The 14,937-nt window shown below is 34.7% G+C and overlaps 1 protein-coding gene across 5 annotated transcripts in view; it reads right to left on the bottom strand.

Moving 5' to 3' along the window:
• Positions 1 to 14,937, bottom strand: part of LOC117124876 (dynein heavy chain domain-containing protein 1-like) — a 58,341-nt gene that overhangs the window by 40,192 nt on the left and 3,212 nt on the right. For 4 of the 5 annotated variants that reach the window (XM_033271209.1, XM_033271216.1, XM_033271232.1 and 1 more), the window contains exons 5-25: positions 14,074 to 14,223; positions 13,426 to 13,513; positions 13,008 to 13,075; positions 12,700 to 12,810; positions 12,425 to 12,577; positions 11,640 to 11,812; positions 11,376 to 11,534; positions 10,555 to 10,638; positions 10,265 to 10,357; positions 9,542 to 9,622; positions 8,880 to 9,043; positions 8,238 to 8,409; positions 7,749 to 7,894; positions 6,509 to 6,665; positions 5,906 to 6,080; positions 3,497 to 3,715; positions 3,141 to 3,263; positions 2,542 to 2,805; positions 1,605 to 1,802; positions 1,172 to 1,342; positions 598 to 936 (exon numbers count right to left, since the gene is read on the bottom strand). In XM_033271209.1, the coding sequence (XP_033127100.1) occupies positions 598 to 936; positions 1,172 to 1,342; positions 1,605 to 1,802; positions 2,542 to 2,805; positions 3,141 to 3,263; positions 3,497 to 3,715; positions 5,906 to 6,080; positions 6,509 to 6,665; positions 7,749 to 7,894; positions 8,238 to 8,409; positions 8,880 to 9,043; positions 9,542 to 9,622; positions 10,265 to 10,357; positions 10,555 to 10,638; positions 11,376 to 11,534; positions 11,640 to 11,812; positions 12,425 to 12,577; positions 12,700 to 12,810; positions 13,008 to 13,075; positions 13,426 to 13,513; positions 14,074 to 14,223 (3,288 nt within the window). The remainder of the gene's footprint in view (positions 1 to 597; positions 937 to 1,171; positions 1,343 to 1,604; positions 1,803 to 2,541; positions 2,806 to 3,140; positions 3,264 to 3,496; positions 3,716 to 5,905; positions 6,081 to 6,508; positions 6,666 to 7,748; positions 7,895 to 8,237; positions 8,410 to 8,879; positions 9,044 to 9,541; positions 9,623 to 10,264; positions 10,358 to 10,554; positions 10,639 to 11,375; positions 11,535 to 11,639; positions 11,813 to 12,424; positions 12,578 to 12,699; positions 12,811 to 13,007; positions 13,076 to 13,425; positions 13,514 to 14,073; positions 14,224 to 14,937) is intronic. The other variant, XM_033271224.1, reaches the window with a different exon arrangement.

The raw sequence follows: 14,937 nt of genomic DNA, 5'->3' as shown, positions 1-14,937 counted from the left end.
ATATATTGATGCCTACGTTTAATAATAGAGAAAATACTGTAGATGTTCTATTTTCTCTGTAGTTTATTGAATGATGTTTGGCGAATACTGGCATCCATTTGTGTTCCCATGTGATGTGTGCAGGAAGTTGATAAATGTTTTTTCGTTTGTCGTCAGCTTCTCAGCAGGTAGGCTGCTATTTAACGAAGATAGGTCAGAGCAAACGGCAATTAGGCCTACATGCATGTGCTGCCATTATCGTCATTTACCACTTAATTTAACTATTAGGACTATGCAGCCTTTAAACTTTGAACTTGGTTCATTTCAAAGTAAAACTTGTTCAGTATTTTAAATTGTACAAAAACGGTAGTTCAACAGGGGCCTGGTATAAAGACATGGACGCGTTTGTCGCCCAAAACAATAGAAAAATTTTACACGTTTAACAGCACAAACCCGTTTACACGTGTCTGGGACATGTTCCGACTAGCTTATTAATTTTCATGAGGCATGATAATTAGACGATCGCTTTCCCAGACGCGTTTGTAATACATGGTTTTCCCAGACGCGTTTCTGTCGCGCCTAAGAGCCTCAAACAGAAAATACAAAACAATCATTTACCTCTAGCAGATATTTCAATTCTTCGATGCCAATCAAGGTATACATGTCTACTTCAGTCTTTATTATGGACCATGATGGTTGCTTGGCTTGGTTATGCTGACTATTGTACATCTTCTCTGGAATATGCTTAGCTAGTTTAAACTCCTTCTCATCCCACACTTTGCGGATCTGTTTGAGTTTGGTCTCAAGGGTGAACTCAGCTATGGCACCATTACATATCGTGTTCACCTGTAGGCTATGCTCACTTAGGTTAAAAGACAAAAGCTCAGCGACAGAGAAATGCTGTCCTGCGTGGTAAGGCTGGCCCAGGCTTACAAACAAAGCTTTCCAATGCCGAGGCTAGCAATGAAGATTTAAAATTTTGAATTACTACTAAATTAATACAAAGAACACTTCAGTGGCAATCAAGGATCTATGGTTTGACAGAACCTGTGTTCCAAGAAGACAGGGTTTAAGGTGTTCATACCTAATATTGAGATCCAGGGAGCTATGTTTCTGAGTTTTAGGCAGACCTTAAAATGTTTTGCAGACATTAAAACAATTTATCAATAGCAAATTACGGAACTGATATTACCTTGAGTGAATCACTTGAGAGCTTCAGGAGCAGAGGAAGATCTTGTTTGAAGTCGCTCAGCAGTTTGAACCAATGCAGCAGAACCTTATCATCACTTGGTAACTCTTCTAAAAAACGCTTGGCTGCAGTCTGCCACAAATCTACCTTATCAATAGCCTTTTGTACATTCATCTATAAAAATATGAAGATATGTATTGAAACAGATGTTATCTATTTGTAGGGTCTTTACAAGAAAATAGCTTGGGTCTTATACAATTAATTTACATCAGAAACTAAAAAATACACAGACAAGGTAAAGAAATTAGTCATTGGGCATTAGTTTGATTTAAGTTGCACTGAAGCAAGAAAGTTGTTCATCAAATTTTGTAGCATTAACAGGAATTCTTTGTCCAAATAAGTTATTGCTTATAAGGTAGGCAATGGGCATGCTTACCCTTCTGAATAGTTGTCTCATCCAGTCTTGTATTGTATAGGAAGATACTTCTATGTATTTCCACAATTCCCACCGTACCGTAATCTGGTGAAGCGCGAAGTCCAATCGAGATGTATCAAATGCTTGGCCTGTTATCATCTCTTTGTACTTACTGCATTTGCGCATTTCCCGTGCAACAACGTAGAATTCGTCAAAAAGCTACAGAGAGTAAAGATGTGAAAACAATAAAGAGTTTGTAATAACAATAATAATAATAATTAAATTCTTTACATCAAATATGTTTTTTAAAATACAGACATTTTTTAAACAGAATATATTGAAATAACAAATAAAATCAATATCCAAAAGAAAGTAAGTAGGCTAAATTTATTGGCTTGGCGGTTAACATGCTAGCCTTACAATCCAGGGTCCTGGGTTCAATTCCTGTCATGGTAACAGAATTTGTTCTCATGACCAAAACAACTCCACTCCCTAAGCCTCATAATGAGACTTAGTTTATGTAGAGCATGTGTATGCCACAACCAGATGGTCAATTCTAATATTTTTAGTTTTTCTAAATTGCAGGGATCATTGCCAATTATCATAACAATGTAAGCATTCACATTTATGTGGTTGAAACCTTTAAAATTTTGCTGATGTTGGGACAAATAGGCACAATAAAGTAATGTAATTGTAATAGAATAGATATAGGAGAAACCAAATTTCAAATACAATGTTAGAATATAAAATAAAATTATAAAGTATTTATGTTACAATAAATGTAGTCAGTATTAAATTTAATCTGTTTTTGATTGATTATAATTTTTACTTTTGTACAAATGATGCTGTCGTAGCTCTATTGAGGTTATTAAATATTTAGTGGTTGAATAACGTGTATATTATTATATATTTCTAATCAAAATTTAATTATTTATTTAGAGTTGAATTCTGTTGTTACCTTTTGGCCAACAGCAAGCAATTTGGTTGGGTTTTGCGAGGGATCTAGAAACGGCCCTGTTGTAGCATCTTTCAATATCCTCTCTACCTCTTCTTCAAGTTTTTGGAAGCTTTCCTGTAACTGGATTTGTTTAAGTGGAAGCTGGGTGTTCACAAACTCTGCTGCTTCCTGTAACTGGAGTAAAAAGGCTTCCCAATTGTGCCACACTCGTTCCTCAATCTTCTCCTCTTCGGGGGTCAATGATCGGTAACTGAGTCTAATCACCTGCAATAAAACATAAAAATCATATTTTGAACTTTTTTTAATACAGGCCTCCCTCCAAGTAAGGACAGTTTTCTGCAGTTCAAAAATAACAAGTGTTTTTAACCTTAGCATTCTAATTAGAGACCAAAGCTGCTATAAGACCTTGGAAACCCCCGTCCAAAAAGTGGTCTTTAATTGGAGGGAGGCCTGTACTAATATTAATACTTCATTTACCCGCAACAGTCTGTTTGGCTACCAAGAAACAAATAAGCAATACACACACCATATCAAAGTCAACATGGCAGATCATTCAACTCCTTGCCTATACAGTTATGAATTTTAAATTTAACAATTACCTCAAATAAAGATTTGACATATTCAACTTCTTGTTGAAGTGTTCCCATCTTCAACTTGTAGATACCATACCTCTGGGCATACTCTGCGAACCCTTCTGTAGTTGTTTCTTTAGATTTCATACCCTATCAGAAAAATTAATAGGTTTAATATAAATACATTTTAAAACCCCAACTTCCACTTGTTCAAACTATAGTTGGCTTAATAGTATCAGCCGAGATTGGTTTTGAACTTTTCTATCGTATCTAGGATATCATGAACATAAGCAGCAAAACGAATTTCTGTATTTTTAACTAAAATAATGCTGTTATTGGTTGCCAGAAAATGTTCAAGAATTTGCCGTTATATATTATCTTACCAGAACTACTTCCTGTACTTCACTGATGAATGCAGAAGAAAACTTTTTGGCCTCTTCCGCTGTGAAATTGAGTAAATCACGAAAAGCACCATTCAGGGCAGGAACCAACGTCTCCTGTATTACTCCACAGTCAATGTAGAACAACTGGTTTTCACTTGTGAAGAAGCGGTCGACATTCTTCACACGCTCAACCCATGTACGAATCTGGCTCAACTGGGTCTGTAGAATATAATTCATTGAGAATAAACAAACAGATAAACAAAAAGCTTATACAACCTTGTATAAAGAAGGTTCACTAAATATACCTAAGTGGTATTTCACACACAAATCTTGTGATATCGAATAACAAAATTAAGGGATAGATAAACTGTAAACAATAAGTACCTGGGAGAAATTAAAATGTGTAATCCACACCAAATAAAAATAGAATAAAAATTCAGTGGGGGAAAAAAGAAGGTGGTTCACTAAAAATACCTAAATGAGATTTCACACACAAATCTGATATGGAATGATGAAATAGAGGCATAGATATAAAAAAATATGCATCTGGGAGATGTGAAAATGTGTAATCCACACTGATAAAAATGGAATCAAAATTCAGAGGGGCAAAACAAACTATAAAATTTGGATTTTGTTCTCAGGATTAAAAATAACTGGGAATCTGTGATAGGATGTTTTAAATGAAATCTAGAATGGGAATATATGAGATAGGTACAGAAGGGAAAAATGGTGTTGATAATAATATGGCAACCAAATTCAACTACAACATGAAGGAATTAACCTATATGTAAAAGTTTAAATTTTGTTTTCAATAAAAAACATATACTAATACAGACTTATATGCTAAGGAATGAACCTGATGGATAGAGTGTAGTATTCACAGAAATGTAACTACAACAAGAATGAATGAACCTGAAATCTGATGAATGCATGAAAGAATATGACTAAATAAAAGGCAATAATGAATGATAAGGATAAAATATATGGAAATTACTATTTCATCTGAAATGGTACTACTGCTGAATCTACATAATTATACTATGTTCAGTTTATTATTCTGTAGTAATCCACAGTGAAATGCACACAAAAATGGAAATCCAAGTACTCAGACTGACAAACAAAAGACAATCCAAACGAGTGAATAAGTATCCTACAAACAGCTTCACTTATTTTGTCTAAACAGTTTTCTTCTTATTCTTCATTATGAGTGTGAAAAACGAAGCTGCATTTATTCAACTTTTAATTACAAGCCTTTAGAACACACATGAATGTGACAGCTTTAGCCGAAATGAAGATTTTTGTTTTCACACCATGCAAGAAATCTCAATTTCAAACAGCCTGCCTTTACTGCTTCTGTGTCAACAAGGTGCAAATCAACATACTTGGAGAAAACGTATTCGGGATAAAGCAGCTTCTGCAATACAGTCTTAGACAGGGTGGCTTTGATCTGAGATCAATAAAGCCATGTAACACAAAATTAATATTCAATTGTGGTCTTGGTAAAGAGTATATAATGCATACATACTATACAAATTGCCATATTACTGCTCTAACAACTAGGTTATGAGACAAAATTGGATTTTCTTATTGAAAACAAATTATTACATTAAAATCACCTAAATGGTCAAGAATGGGCAATTAGTCGGTTTATCCAGGTAAGTATTTAAGAAATAGTCCATTATAAATATCTGTATTCATGTCTTAAACTGAGAATAGTGATCATGATTATGACGATCATTCTTCATCATTATTACCACCATCATCTTAATGACCCTCATCATTATAAGTATTATCATCAGCATTACCATTCCATTATCATCAGTATTATCATTACCTTCAGCATTAACTTATCATAATTATTATCAATATCATCATTTATGTAATGTTATATGGTTGGATTTTTATAGCGCTTTATACCAAACTCTCAAAGTGCTTGAGGTGTGGACTAGCTCACACAGTAACTTTCTTCTCCCCTAAGGGTCTCTTCATGTCTGATCTACTCAGTAAACCAGTACCAGCTATCTCTCGTCTGTTGACAACAGGGGCTGTCTGTACCAGTACACCGGGGTAACCACCTACACGTCTTTAAAAATGTACTGAGTTCTTTACAGTGCACACAAGCCATTATGTACACTGAGCCTATGGTTTATAGTCCTTATCCGAGAAGGCTTGTTCCACCACAAGGAACATAGGCAAGCATGCCGTTCAAACCAGCAGCAATATTATAACTGTAGGTTGCAGCGCCCCTGCCTTAACTGTTTTGCCATCCAACTCGGTCATCCAACTCGTATTTGCTGCCGTCGTCACCATCATTATTGGCAACCAAGTCACGATCATCATTGTCATATTTTAATGCTGTTGTTTTGATTCCCTAATTTATAACTAAAAACTCAATCAGTTACGACATACCTCAATTGTGTAGGCCTGGGCTTTGTGCCATGCTTTGACCGAGTCCTTAGTCCAGGATTGGGTGAACTTATGTATCTCTGTCAGCCAATGATGCTCAGTGCAGAAAGAATCGATGTCCTTCATTGCATCATTAATATACTTGAAATACATCTTGTAAGAGGCTTGCATTTCGACACTGTCCAAAATTCACGGTAAAAATATTAATCAGCTAAATTATCAGTCAAAATTTATGCTACAGTACAAAGTCTAATGATTATCATTAATTAAAATCAAAATATTATCAGCATTCCATAGTCTTCAGAGCCAGGCTAAAAATGTTTTGATATGTTGCACCACTGACTTCTCTAAGATACAATAAGGGTGTTTGACGAATAACTCGGGAACGATTTAGGTAAAATTAGATACATATTTTTGAATATTTATATATATTTACCTTTTTCCACTCCTCGGAGCCTGGTTTAAAAAAAATTAGTATACATGTCCTTATGACACTCACAATTTACCAATCATCAAGATTCATACAGATCTATCTACTGCGAGCCATGTTTGGTGGAACTGTGATATTGACCCCAAAGTTATTCACTATCATAGTTTAGTACTTACTCTTGAGATAGCTTCTCTTGAAGATTGACTTTGTTGAGGGCGCTATATTGACCAATGAAGCCATGTCCTTCTATTTTTATACTGGTGCCATGATTTGCTCTGGGAACAAGTTCAGGGGTCAGTACACCCATGACATCCAAGTCCTTAGTTGGGTCCTCTGTACATGGAGAAGAAATTTAACTTAAATTGTAATGGATTCCAAGCGCATTAACACTCTGACCGCCAGGGGTTTGAACAAATAGTATCAGCCACCGCCAGAGTTTTAGCAAATTGTAACACTTTTCCGAAGCTTGTTGAGTGCGTATGCGATCAGATTACAAACATTTTAGCTTTACAATGGTACCAAACACTTTATTCTAATCACAATATGTGACCCGAAATAGTAAAATGAAAATGACTCACTTTAGGAGATTTACACAATTTAGCGATTTCGTGAAAGTAAATCAATACCGCTAAGTGCTTGAAATTTACTTTTTTAGCCACTAGCAAGCTTTTGCTAAAATTTGCTAGTTGTGAAAAATGGAACTAGCAAAATGAGTTGATCAGCTAGTAAAATATATTGATACCAACCCAACATATTAATTTTGGAAAATAAATTGTATGAAAATAACAACTAATAATGTACTTCTATAAAAGTGTGTGTTAAATTAAATGTTGTAATATAATATTTTGTTATGGTGAGTGTAGTACAATAAATATCACAAAGAAATAGCCAAATAAGTATAAGTAATTGATTTCTATAACTTGTACACTTATTCACAGCAGTTTCAGCATTTTTAATATGAAAAAAAAATCACAGGTACAAAATAAAAATTGAATAATATTATATACTTAATTTATTTTTTAAATAAATTAAGTATACAGTATAATATATTTAATTATTATTTTGTATCAGTGATTTTTTTTTCATATTAAAGATGAATTTCTTATTGGAATTTTTCAAAATAATAAAATATAATAAAATAAAATTTTATTTATATTAATTTTATATTATATTATTTTGAAAATTCCAATAAGGCCACAAAAAAAATATACTTGTTTAGCATCACACCCTCAGAAATGCTCAGGGGCAGGGGGGGTTTCAAATCCTGTAAAACAGGATTATTTTCACAACCAAAAATAATTCTGCTATGAATTAATAGAGCCACACTTCCATCCTATTAGTGGCGAGCCACTTGCTCTTGGCGGAGCATGGTACAAAATAACAGATTGGTGTCACTTTAAGATAATATCTTCTTACCTCTGACGGACATGACAGGCTCTGTTAGCTGTGTACTTGTGTCATCTTCATCAGGCAATACCATAGGCTCATCTTTGCCCTCTCTTGATAAGCTGACTGGAGTTACAGGGCTGGCTGAACTGACGTTAAGAGTCAGTGAGGGCCTGCTTTAAAAAATACAAATACACAAAGTCAAAGATCATCAAATTTTCATTGACAAAAAATGATTGTATGCCCATAGAGTACATAGTCATGATGTGATTATATATGGTCATGATGTCATCATGACCATATTTAGACATCTTTTGTCGAATAAAATGTGATAGCCTGGATAGGGCTTTAGATTAGGATCAGATATTTACCTCTCCTCATAAATCATTGATTATGAAGAGCCCTGTAGTTTGGAACTGGAGCAAATATTCTACATACTCTAGGCATGAGGGTGCTCTTGCAATGCAGGCAGCCATTTAGGAGACAAGAATAGAGGAATGCTCTATGTACACAACTTACTGCTGTGAATCTTCATTAGTGCCTGATGTGGCATCCATGTTCTTGCCTTGATCAGCCAATGAGCCATCTTCCATTGATTTTGCCTTCTCCCACATCACCTGTGCCACAGCTTGTAAGGCACTTGTCACTGTATTTGAGAACTTCTCTTTACTTGGAAATAAACTCAAACAACCTGATATTTAAATAAGGAAAAAGTTTCACTTTTTTTTTATTATTTAATTTTTTAATAAATTATAGTTGAATTTTTTATATTTCCAAATTATCATAACAGTATCAGTAAGAATGACAAAAATGATAAAAATTATTATAAATATGATAGCAGTGACAATTGCTGTCAGTGACAATTTTCTAGAGTATCGAACAGCTGACCAATCAGAACATGTTATTTAATGACCATAAATGCGTGCATGGCCACAAACATGCTAGTGTATGTACGACCTGATGTCTATGGTGAAAAGGATATCCAACAAGGGATGGGGATTTTATGTGGCCGGTAACAATTACAATAATAAAATTTGTGTTTAAGGTAGGGTACGCTTGATGCTACTATAAATAAAGTAAAAGAAGATAACAACAAAAATGGATGCAATTGTAGTCCAGGTCCATTTAAATCCTGTCACACACTGTGCAATCTATACTTACTTGACTCATTGAACACAAGCTTGGCAGCATAAAGAGCCTTTCTGTCGGCTTTTTGTCCCTCTACCATAGTATTATTCACAAAGGTACAAATGTTGGCTCTTGCAAGAGCCAGTAGATGGGTCAGAAGCATCTGGTCAACCAGCTTCACAAAGTTACCAAGATATCTGATTAGATAAACAGACAAACAACATCTTTTTTTCATCAACTCTGTCCAAACTATCACATTTTATTTGACAAAAAAAAAAAAAATGTTTTATGCCCATATACAGTCATGACATGCCTATATATGGTCATAATGTGCCTATATATGGTCATAATGTGATGTCATCATGACCATATTTAGGCATGTCGCATGTTTTTGTCAAATAAAATTTGACAGTCTGGAGAGGGCTTCACTTAGTTTCTAAAAATTTAAAAAAAAACCTCACCAAAAAAGTAAATGATCACGATTAGAATTGATATAACAATTTTTTAGAAGACTAACAGCCAAAACATGCATACAGTGTTTACAGTGTTGACAATGTGCTATGATACTATACTTGGTTGATATTAACATTTATTTTATACTAATATGAACATTAGCTGAAAAATATTTGCTATAACAGTAACATTAGACTGTTTATGTAAAGTAACACATATCCATCCACTTAATTATCATTTACTTAGCCTCATCTTGGGCATCTTTCAGGTTTTTCTCTCTCTGCTCCTTCTTCAATCGCTGAACATGCAAAGAATCTTTAGAGCTAGAATGCAAATAGATATAAAACAAATTGATAACATATTCTTTACAAATGATAATATGACATTATCAGTATAAGTTGACTTCACAAACCCTTCACCATAATATAATATTGCCATATAACACTACCCTCTGAAGAAGACACAGTCTATGTCAAATATCAGGCCATAAAATACTATTTTACCACCAATGTCCCATGACTTGTTATATTTAATAATACTATCATGTGCAGGGGTGGATTTATGGTCCCCCCCACACCCACTTTTGGAAAGTAAAAAAAATAAATAAATAAAGAAAGAAAAAGAATTGATCGCACAAAATCTAGAAAACAAACATTTTGCAGAGGAATGCCCCAGACAGACCCCTAGGGTAGTATTGTCTCGATTGGCACCACTTTTGGGGGACCCCCCTTTTGGACATCTCTGGATCTGCCCCTGATGGGACACAACCATTTACAAGTCACATGACTTGTATACACAGTCAACATGCAGTATGCCATAATTTGACATCCCCAGTACAGTACATGTCACCTGATAAACCTATCAGCCATGATGTGGATCAGTGGTGTCAAAACAATGTGACATTTGTGCAGTTAGTTTGTCAAAAAGATTACATCAGAACAGTAACTTATTTATAGTTTACTTACAAAATTAGTTTATCGCTCTTGGTCTGTGCCTCACAAAAGTTCAACTTTGCAATTAAATCATTACATGTTGTATCTACAACCAACTTGCAATATCTAGAAAAAACATCACTTGTTAAAATCATAACACTATACTGTAGTTAAATATTTTAAACATTTTCACTGATAGTACTCATTTTGCTGAGTGTTTCAAATAAGCTTTTCTGCTGTATTGTATATTACAATGCTGGTGGTGCTACCAAGGCCACAAATACACATTCAGCTCAGGAAAGTATGAATACTTGAATACTTACTCAAAGAATTTCTCTAGCAATAGTTCTCCAGCTCTTTTCTTTGTCCTTGTAATTTGATCAAACTCGACCAGAGTGTAGCAGCGGCTACAATTTAAAACACAATTTTAAATGTAATTTTACACTTTTGTGAAATATGTTGCAATGAAATGTAAATATTTAGATTTCTTGAATGCTTGAAAATGTCTAAAGTATGAAAATATTTTGTAAACACTTTAATACAAAGGCATAGTAACATCAAAACTAAAATTACATTAAAATGTAATGAAAAAGAGGATTAACGTTTCGGGTCTACAGTAATTAACATATCAATACTCTGTAGAGCTAAACAATAATTAGCCCCTCATGTGATTAACTAGCTAAACAGTTTGGTTTGACTGAACCATTTAATGTCATAGAGGAAGAAAATAGTGATGGTTTCAGTTTTTTGATCCAAAGCATTTCTTTAATTAAGCAACCAAATTTGGATTTGCACTTAGATGATATCCTGAAATAGTTTCAGTGACACTAATGTCAAAATGTTTTAAGTGTTCTCCTATGTTACTTTTATTGTGGTCATCAATACGTTGATAAAGGTGTCAACAAGTATAGCCAACACAGCTTGCATAACACTAACCACTTGAAATTTTTATATAATGCACTGTTCATTAACAATCTTAATGACCCGAAATTTTGTTTTGAAATTTTATAGTAAGCATCCGTTAGTGGACTAATATTCGTAAATAGGATGGTGGAGAGAAGAGGCCTCATACATTTACCACTTTTTTATTTTAAACATACTGTCTAATGTATCATTTATGGAAACAATGTGTATAATAAGATACCTCTTGTCAAATGGTAAAAACTCTACTGTGTGTAGCTCCTGAACAAGCCTTGACACATGTAGCAGTGCAGAACCAAAACTGGGAGAGGCCTTCAGTAAGATACTTGCAATATGCTGATGAGTTTTGCAAAAATCCTTGTAACGACGGTTGGCCCTCCATCTGCAAAAATTAATTGATCAGAACAAAAATAACAGTTTATTATCAAAAACAAATTTTATCTAGCAATGTCTCAGTCTATACAATGAATCTAATTGCATAACATACCTTAAGAAGACTTTCCTTGTAATAAAATACTTGAAGAATGGAATCTTTGTGATTGTACTCCAAAGCACAGCTTCCCGATGCCAATCAAAGAGTTCCAAGCTTTCTGCAGGTTGACCTCTGACCTTGTGCATGATTCCAAAGCATGAAATGATCCAGTGTTCATCAGGATTGGCCTAGAAAGTTATAAAAAATGTTACTCATCTATCACGGTAAAGATTTATAGTGAAAGAAGAATCATGCGAGATATCAATGAAGGCAAGTTAGGAAGAGATAGGAGAAAAGTTAACAGTCTGTTGACTGTAAATTTCACAGTGAAGTTTTACTAGTCTTCCAAAGCTGGCTTCTACTTATATCTAATTTTAACTGTTAAAATTAAAATGAGACAAAAATATGTTGTACTCTTCAGGGCCTGAATTCAAAACCTCCTATTTCTGTTTAGATGCTATACCAATAATGTGATTAGACTTTGTCCAGTGTCAACTTGTTTGAGATATATCTGATCAAACATGTTTTTTATCTATTGAGAGTAGGCAGTGGTGTTCTTCATCAGTTAAAGTGTCACTAAAGTAGTTTATTGAGTCTGACAAACATCTTAGAGTGTATGCTGGGCTTTTGAGTGCTGTGTGTTTCATGAGGCCATTCATGGAATTGGCATAATTGAAACATGACTATTGATTTGAAAGGAAATACAACAACCAATCTACAGTTTTAATAAGAGCATAGCTTTTCAAATAATAGAGAAAACCAACTTCAAAAGGTAACAATTTAAAAAATCTGTTATTTACCTTGTGTTTTGGAACTACAACTAGATCATATGGTCGAAAATGACGAGTCCTGGCTTTGTTGAGGTAAATGAAACTTGCTTTACCTAGGTGGCGTCCTTTACCGAACATCTCAACAGCTTCCTTACCAGTCATTGGTGGGGACAACACAGGCTCCTAATGTAAATAAATACAGAAGTAAAGAAAAGGCTACTAATTAAATAATAAAATAAACTTAAGCCACATCTTGTTGGGAAATGTGTGTGTAGATGAGAAATTAGAAGAACGTGTATACATACCCGCCCTGCATTTTCACTATGTTCCACTTGTGGAATGTCTGGCTCTGCTGGTGTGCTCTCTACAGAATCTACAGTTTCACCAGATTCTTGTTCAACAGTTGTTTCAGATAACTACAAGAACAAATTAAATATGCATTAACAGAACTAATGGAATGAGCAGACTGCAGTCAGGCTGGTACAATACAGTATTGGTGAAAGATGGAACGTTCCATTCAACTGGAATGTGTGACTGGTTTATTGACTGACAACATTATTTATGATAGTAAAATTTGTTATACAATATATATATCATTAATAACAATAACTACCTTCTCTGGCAAGTCAATATTAAGAGCTGCTGCTGTTAAACCAAGTCCCTCACTCCAGATTGCCTCTCCTTAAAAAGAACAGATATATAAATTAATGACATTCTGATACCCTGCATTGTGCAGCCTCAATTACTATTACTATTCAGATAGAACAAATGTCACATAGGTTTTCTAAATTATAATTTAGAATGGCAAAAGCAACTTTATTGCTACTTGAGCTTTTACCTATATCACAAAAAATAACTTTACAATCATTACTTGATGAAATTTTAATATTTTAATTATTTTTTTTTTCAGTATATAAAAGTAAGCAAATCCTATAAAATAATTCAAAATATTCTTTGTCTTGCATGCAAAGACCAACAGTTAGATATAAAATTTAATCCTAATTCATTTCACTGAATTCATGAATACTTACTCTGAGTGGTTTCAATGACAACCTTGGGCAAAGCCTCCTTCAAATCACCAAAGCAAAGACCTCTGGGAGATATTCCATCTGGAACATTCTAAAATCAATATACAACAACGCATTAGTCAGAAAATTCTACTTCATTTTTTAAAAGCAGTGTTCTCATATATATTTAATTGGATGACTTTATCTTTTCTTTACAAACGTTTGGGTTTCAGACATTAGTCAGACTGATGATGAGCCAATGCCTGCTTGATTAACACAGGGAAAGCAGGCCCATATCTGGCCAGTGGCTGATCTCAGCTCTGCAGTTGGTGGTGAGTCAAATGGCTAAACAGGTATCTCAGGGCACCACAAACCTACCCCATAATATCGGTGCTGGTTCGAGCAGCACACTAGCCTATAATTCCCGTGATTGGACTACAGTAGTCTTCTCAGATAAGGACTATAAACCGTAGGGGGTTACCCCAGTGTACTGGTACATACAGCCCCTGTTGTGGACAGGCCCATTATATATATAGTCGCAAACTAATATAATGACAGATGCGGCTGGGCAAGAAGAAAAGGGCAATAGGATAATTGTAGCATACAACCCAACCTCTGTTCTATTAACCCAGAGGTTGGTTGCTACAAAATGTCCAGAATGATGTTTCTCACCTCTTCAGCAAGCTCATAAGGATCTGAACCATTTGGCAGGAGCATCGATACAATGGGTTTACGGGGTGTTGATGCCTTTGGTGCTGATGGTGGTGTTGGCTTGCTATAATTACGGCTATCGCCACCACTTTTCTCTGCTCTCTCGGTCTCCTACAAGTATCATAAAGAAAAACGTTATAAGTAATTATTATATTTCCAGATCTTGTTATAGAATTATATCTAATCTAAAACTTTTAGTTGTTAATAGCATCTTCTGTTAGACAGATGTAAGCAAAACACAAATGCATATCACTTTACATACATTTTCACCTTGTATTCGTGTTTTTTTTAAAGTACAGTAAAGAAAAAAATATGTACTGTAAGCCAGTTAAAAAAAATAGTCTCTCATATTTTTTTTTTTTTTTTTTGAGCTGTAAGGCTACACACATAAATCCATATTTTTTTTTGTAAGGAGAGTACAGTATCTAGGCCAGGCCAAATCCAAGATAGCCATACATTATGTATAATGGCTCTGTTGTGAGAGAGAGCAGCTTAGCGCAGTCGGATAATCTGGTGGTAGCCTCTGTGACCGTGGAGATCTCTACTGTAGGTCCCCGGTTCAATTCCCATCGCTGCCTCTCCTTGTCTTTCAGCTGGAGTGCTGAAATACAAGTTTCAATAGCGCACACTTTTTTCGGAAGAAACATTTAAGCTGCTGTGCATTTATGACCCATGTGCATGTTAAAGAATGCAGTAATCTTCGGAAAAGAGTAGCGGATTGTCTCCCGGTGTACAGTCCAATCACCACCAGAAGGACTCCACTGGAAATAAGACTTCTTCTAAACTTTTGTGGGCTATCCTTGGTGTTTACACCAAATAAATCCA

Source organism: Anneissia japonica, unplaced genomic scaffold, assembly GCF_011630105.1.
Source record: "Anneissia japonica isolate Jap-2015-1 unplaced genomic scaffold, ASM1163010v1 scaffold466_len1169948_cov191, whole genome shotgun sequence".
Taxonomy (NCBI): domain Eukaryota; kingdom Metazoa; phylum Echinodermata; class Crinoidea; order Comatulida; family Comatulidae; genus Anneissia; species Anneissia japonica.
This window is presented reverse-complemented; position numbering and strand designations above follow the sequence as displayed.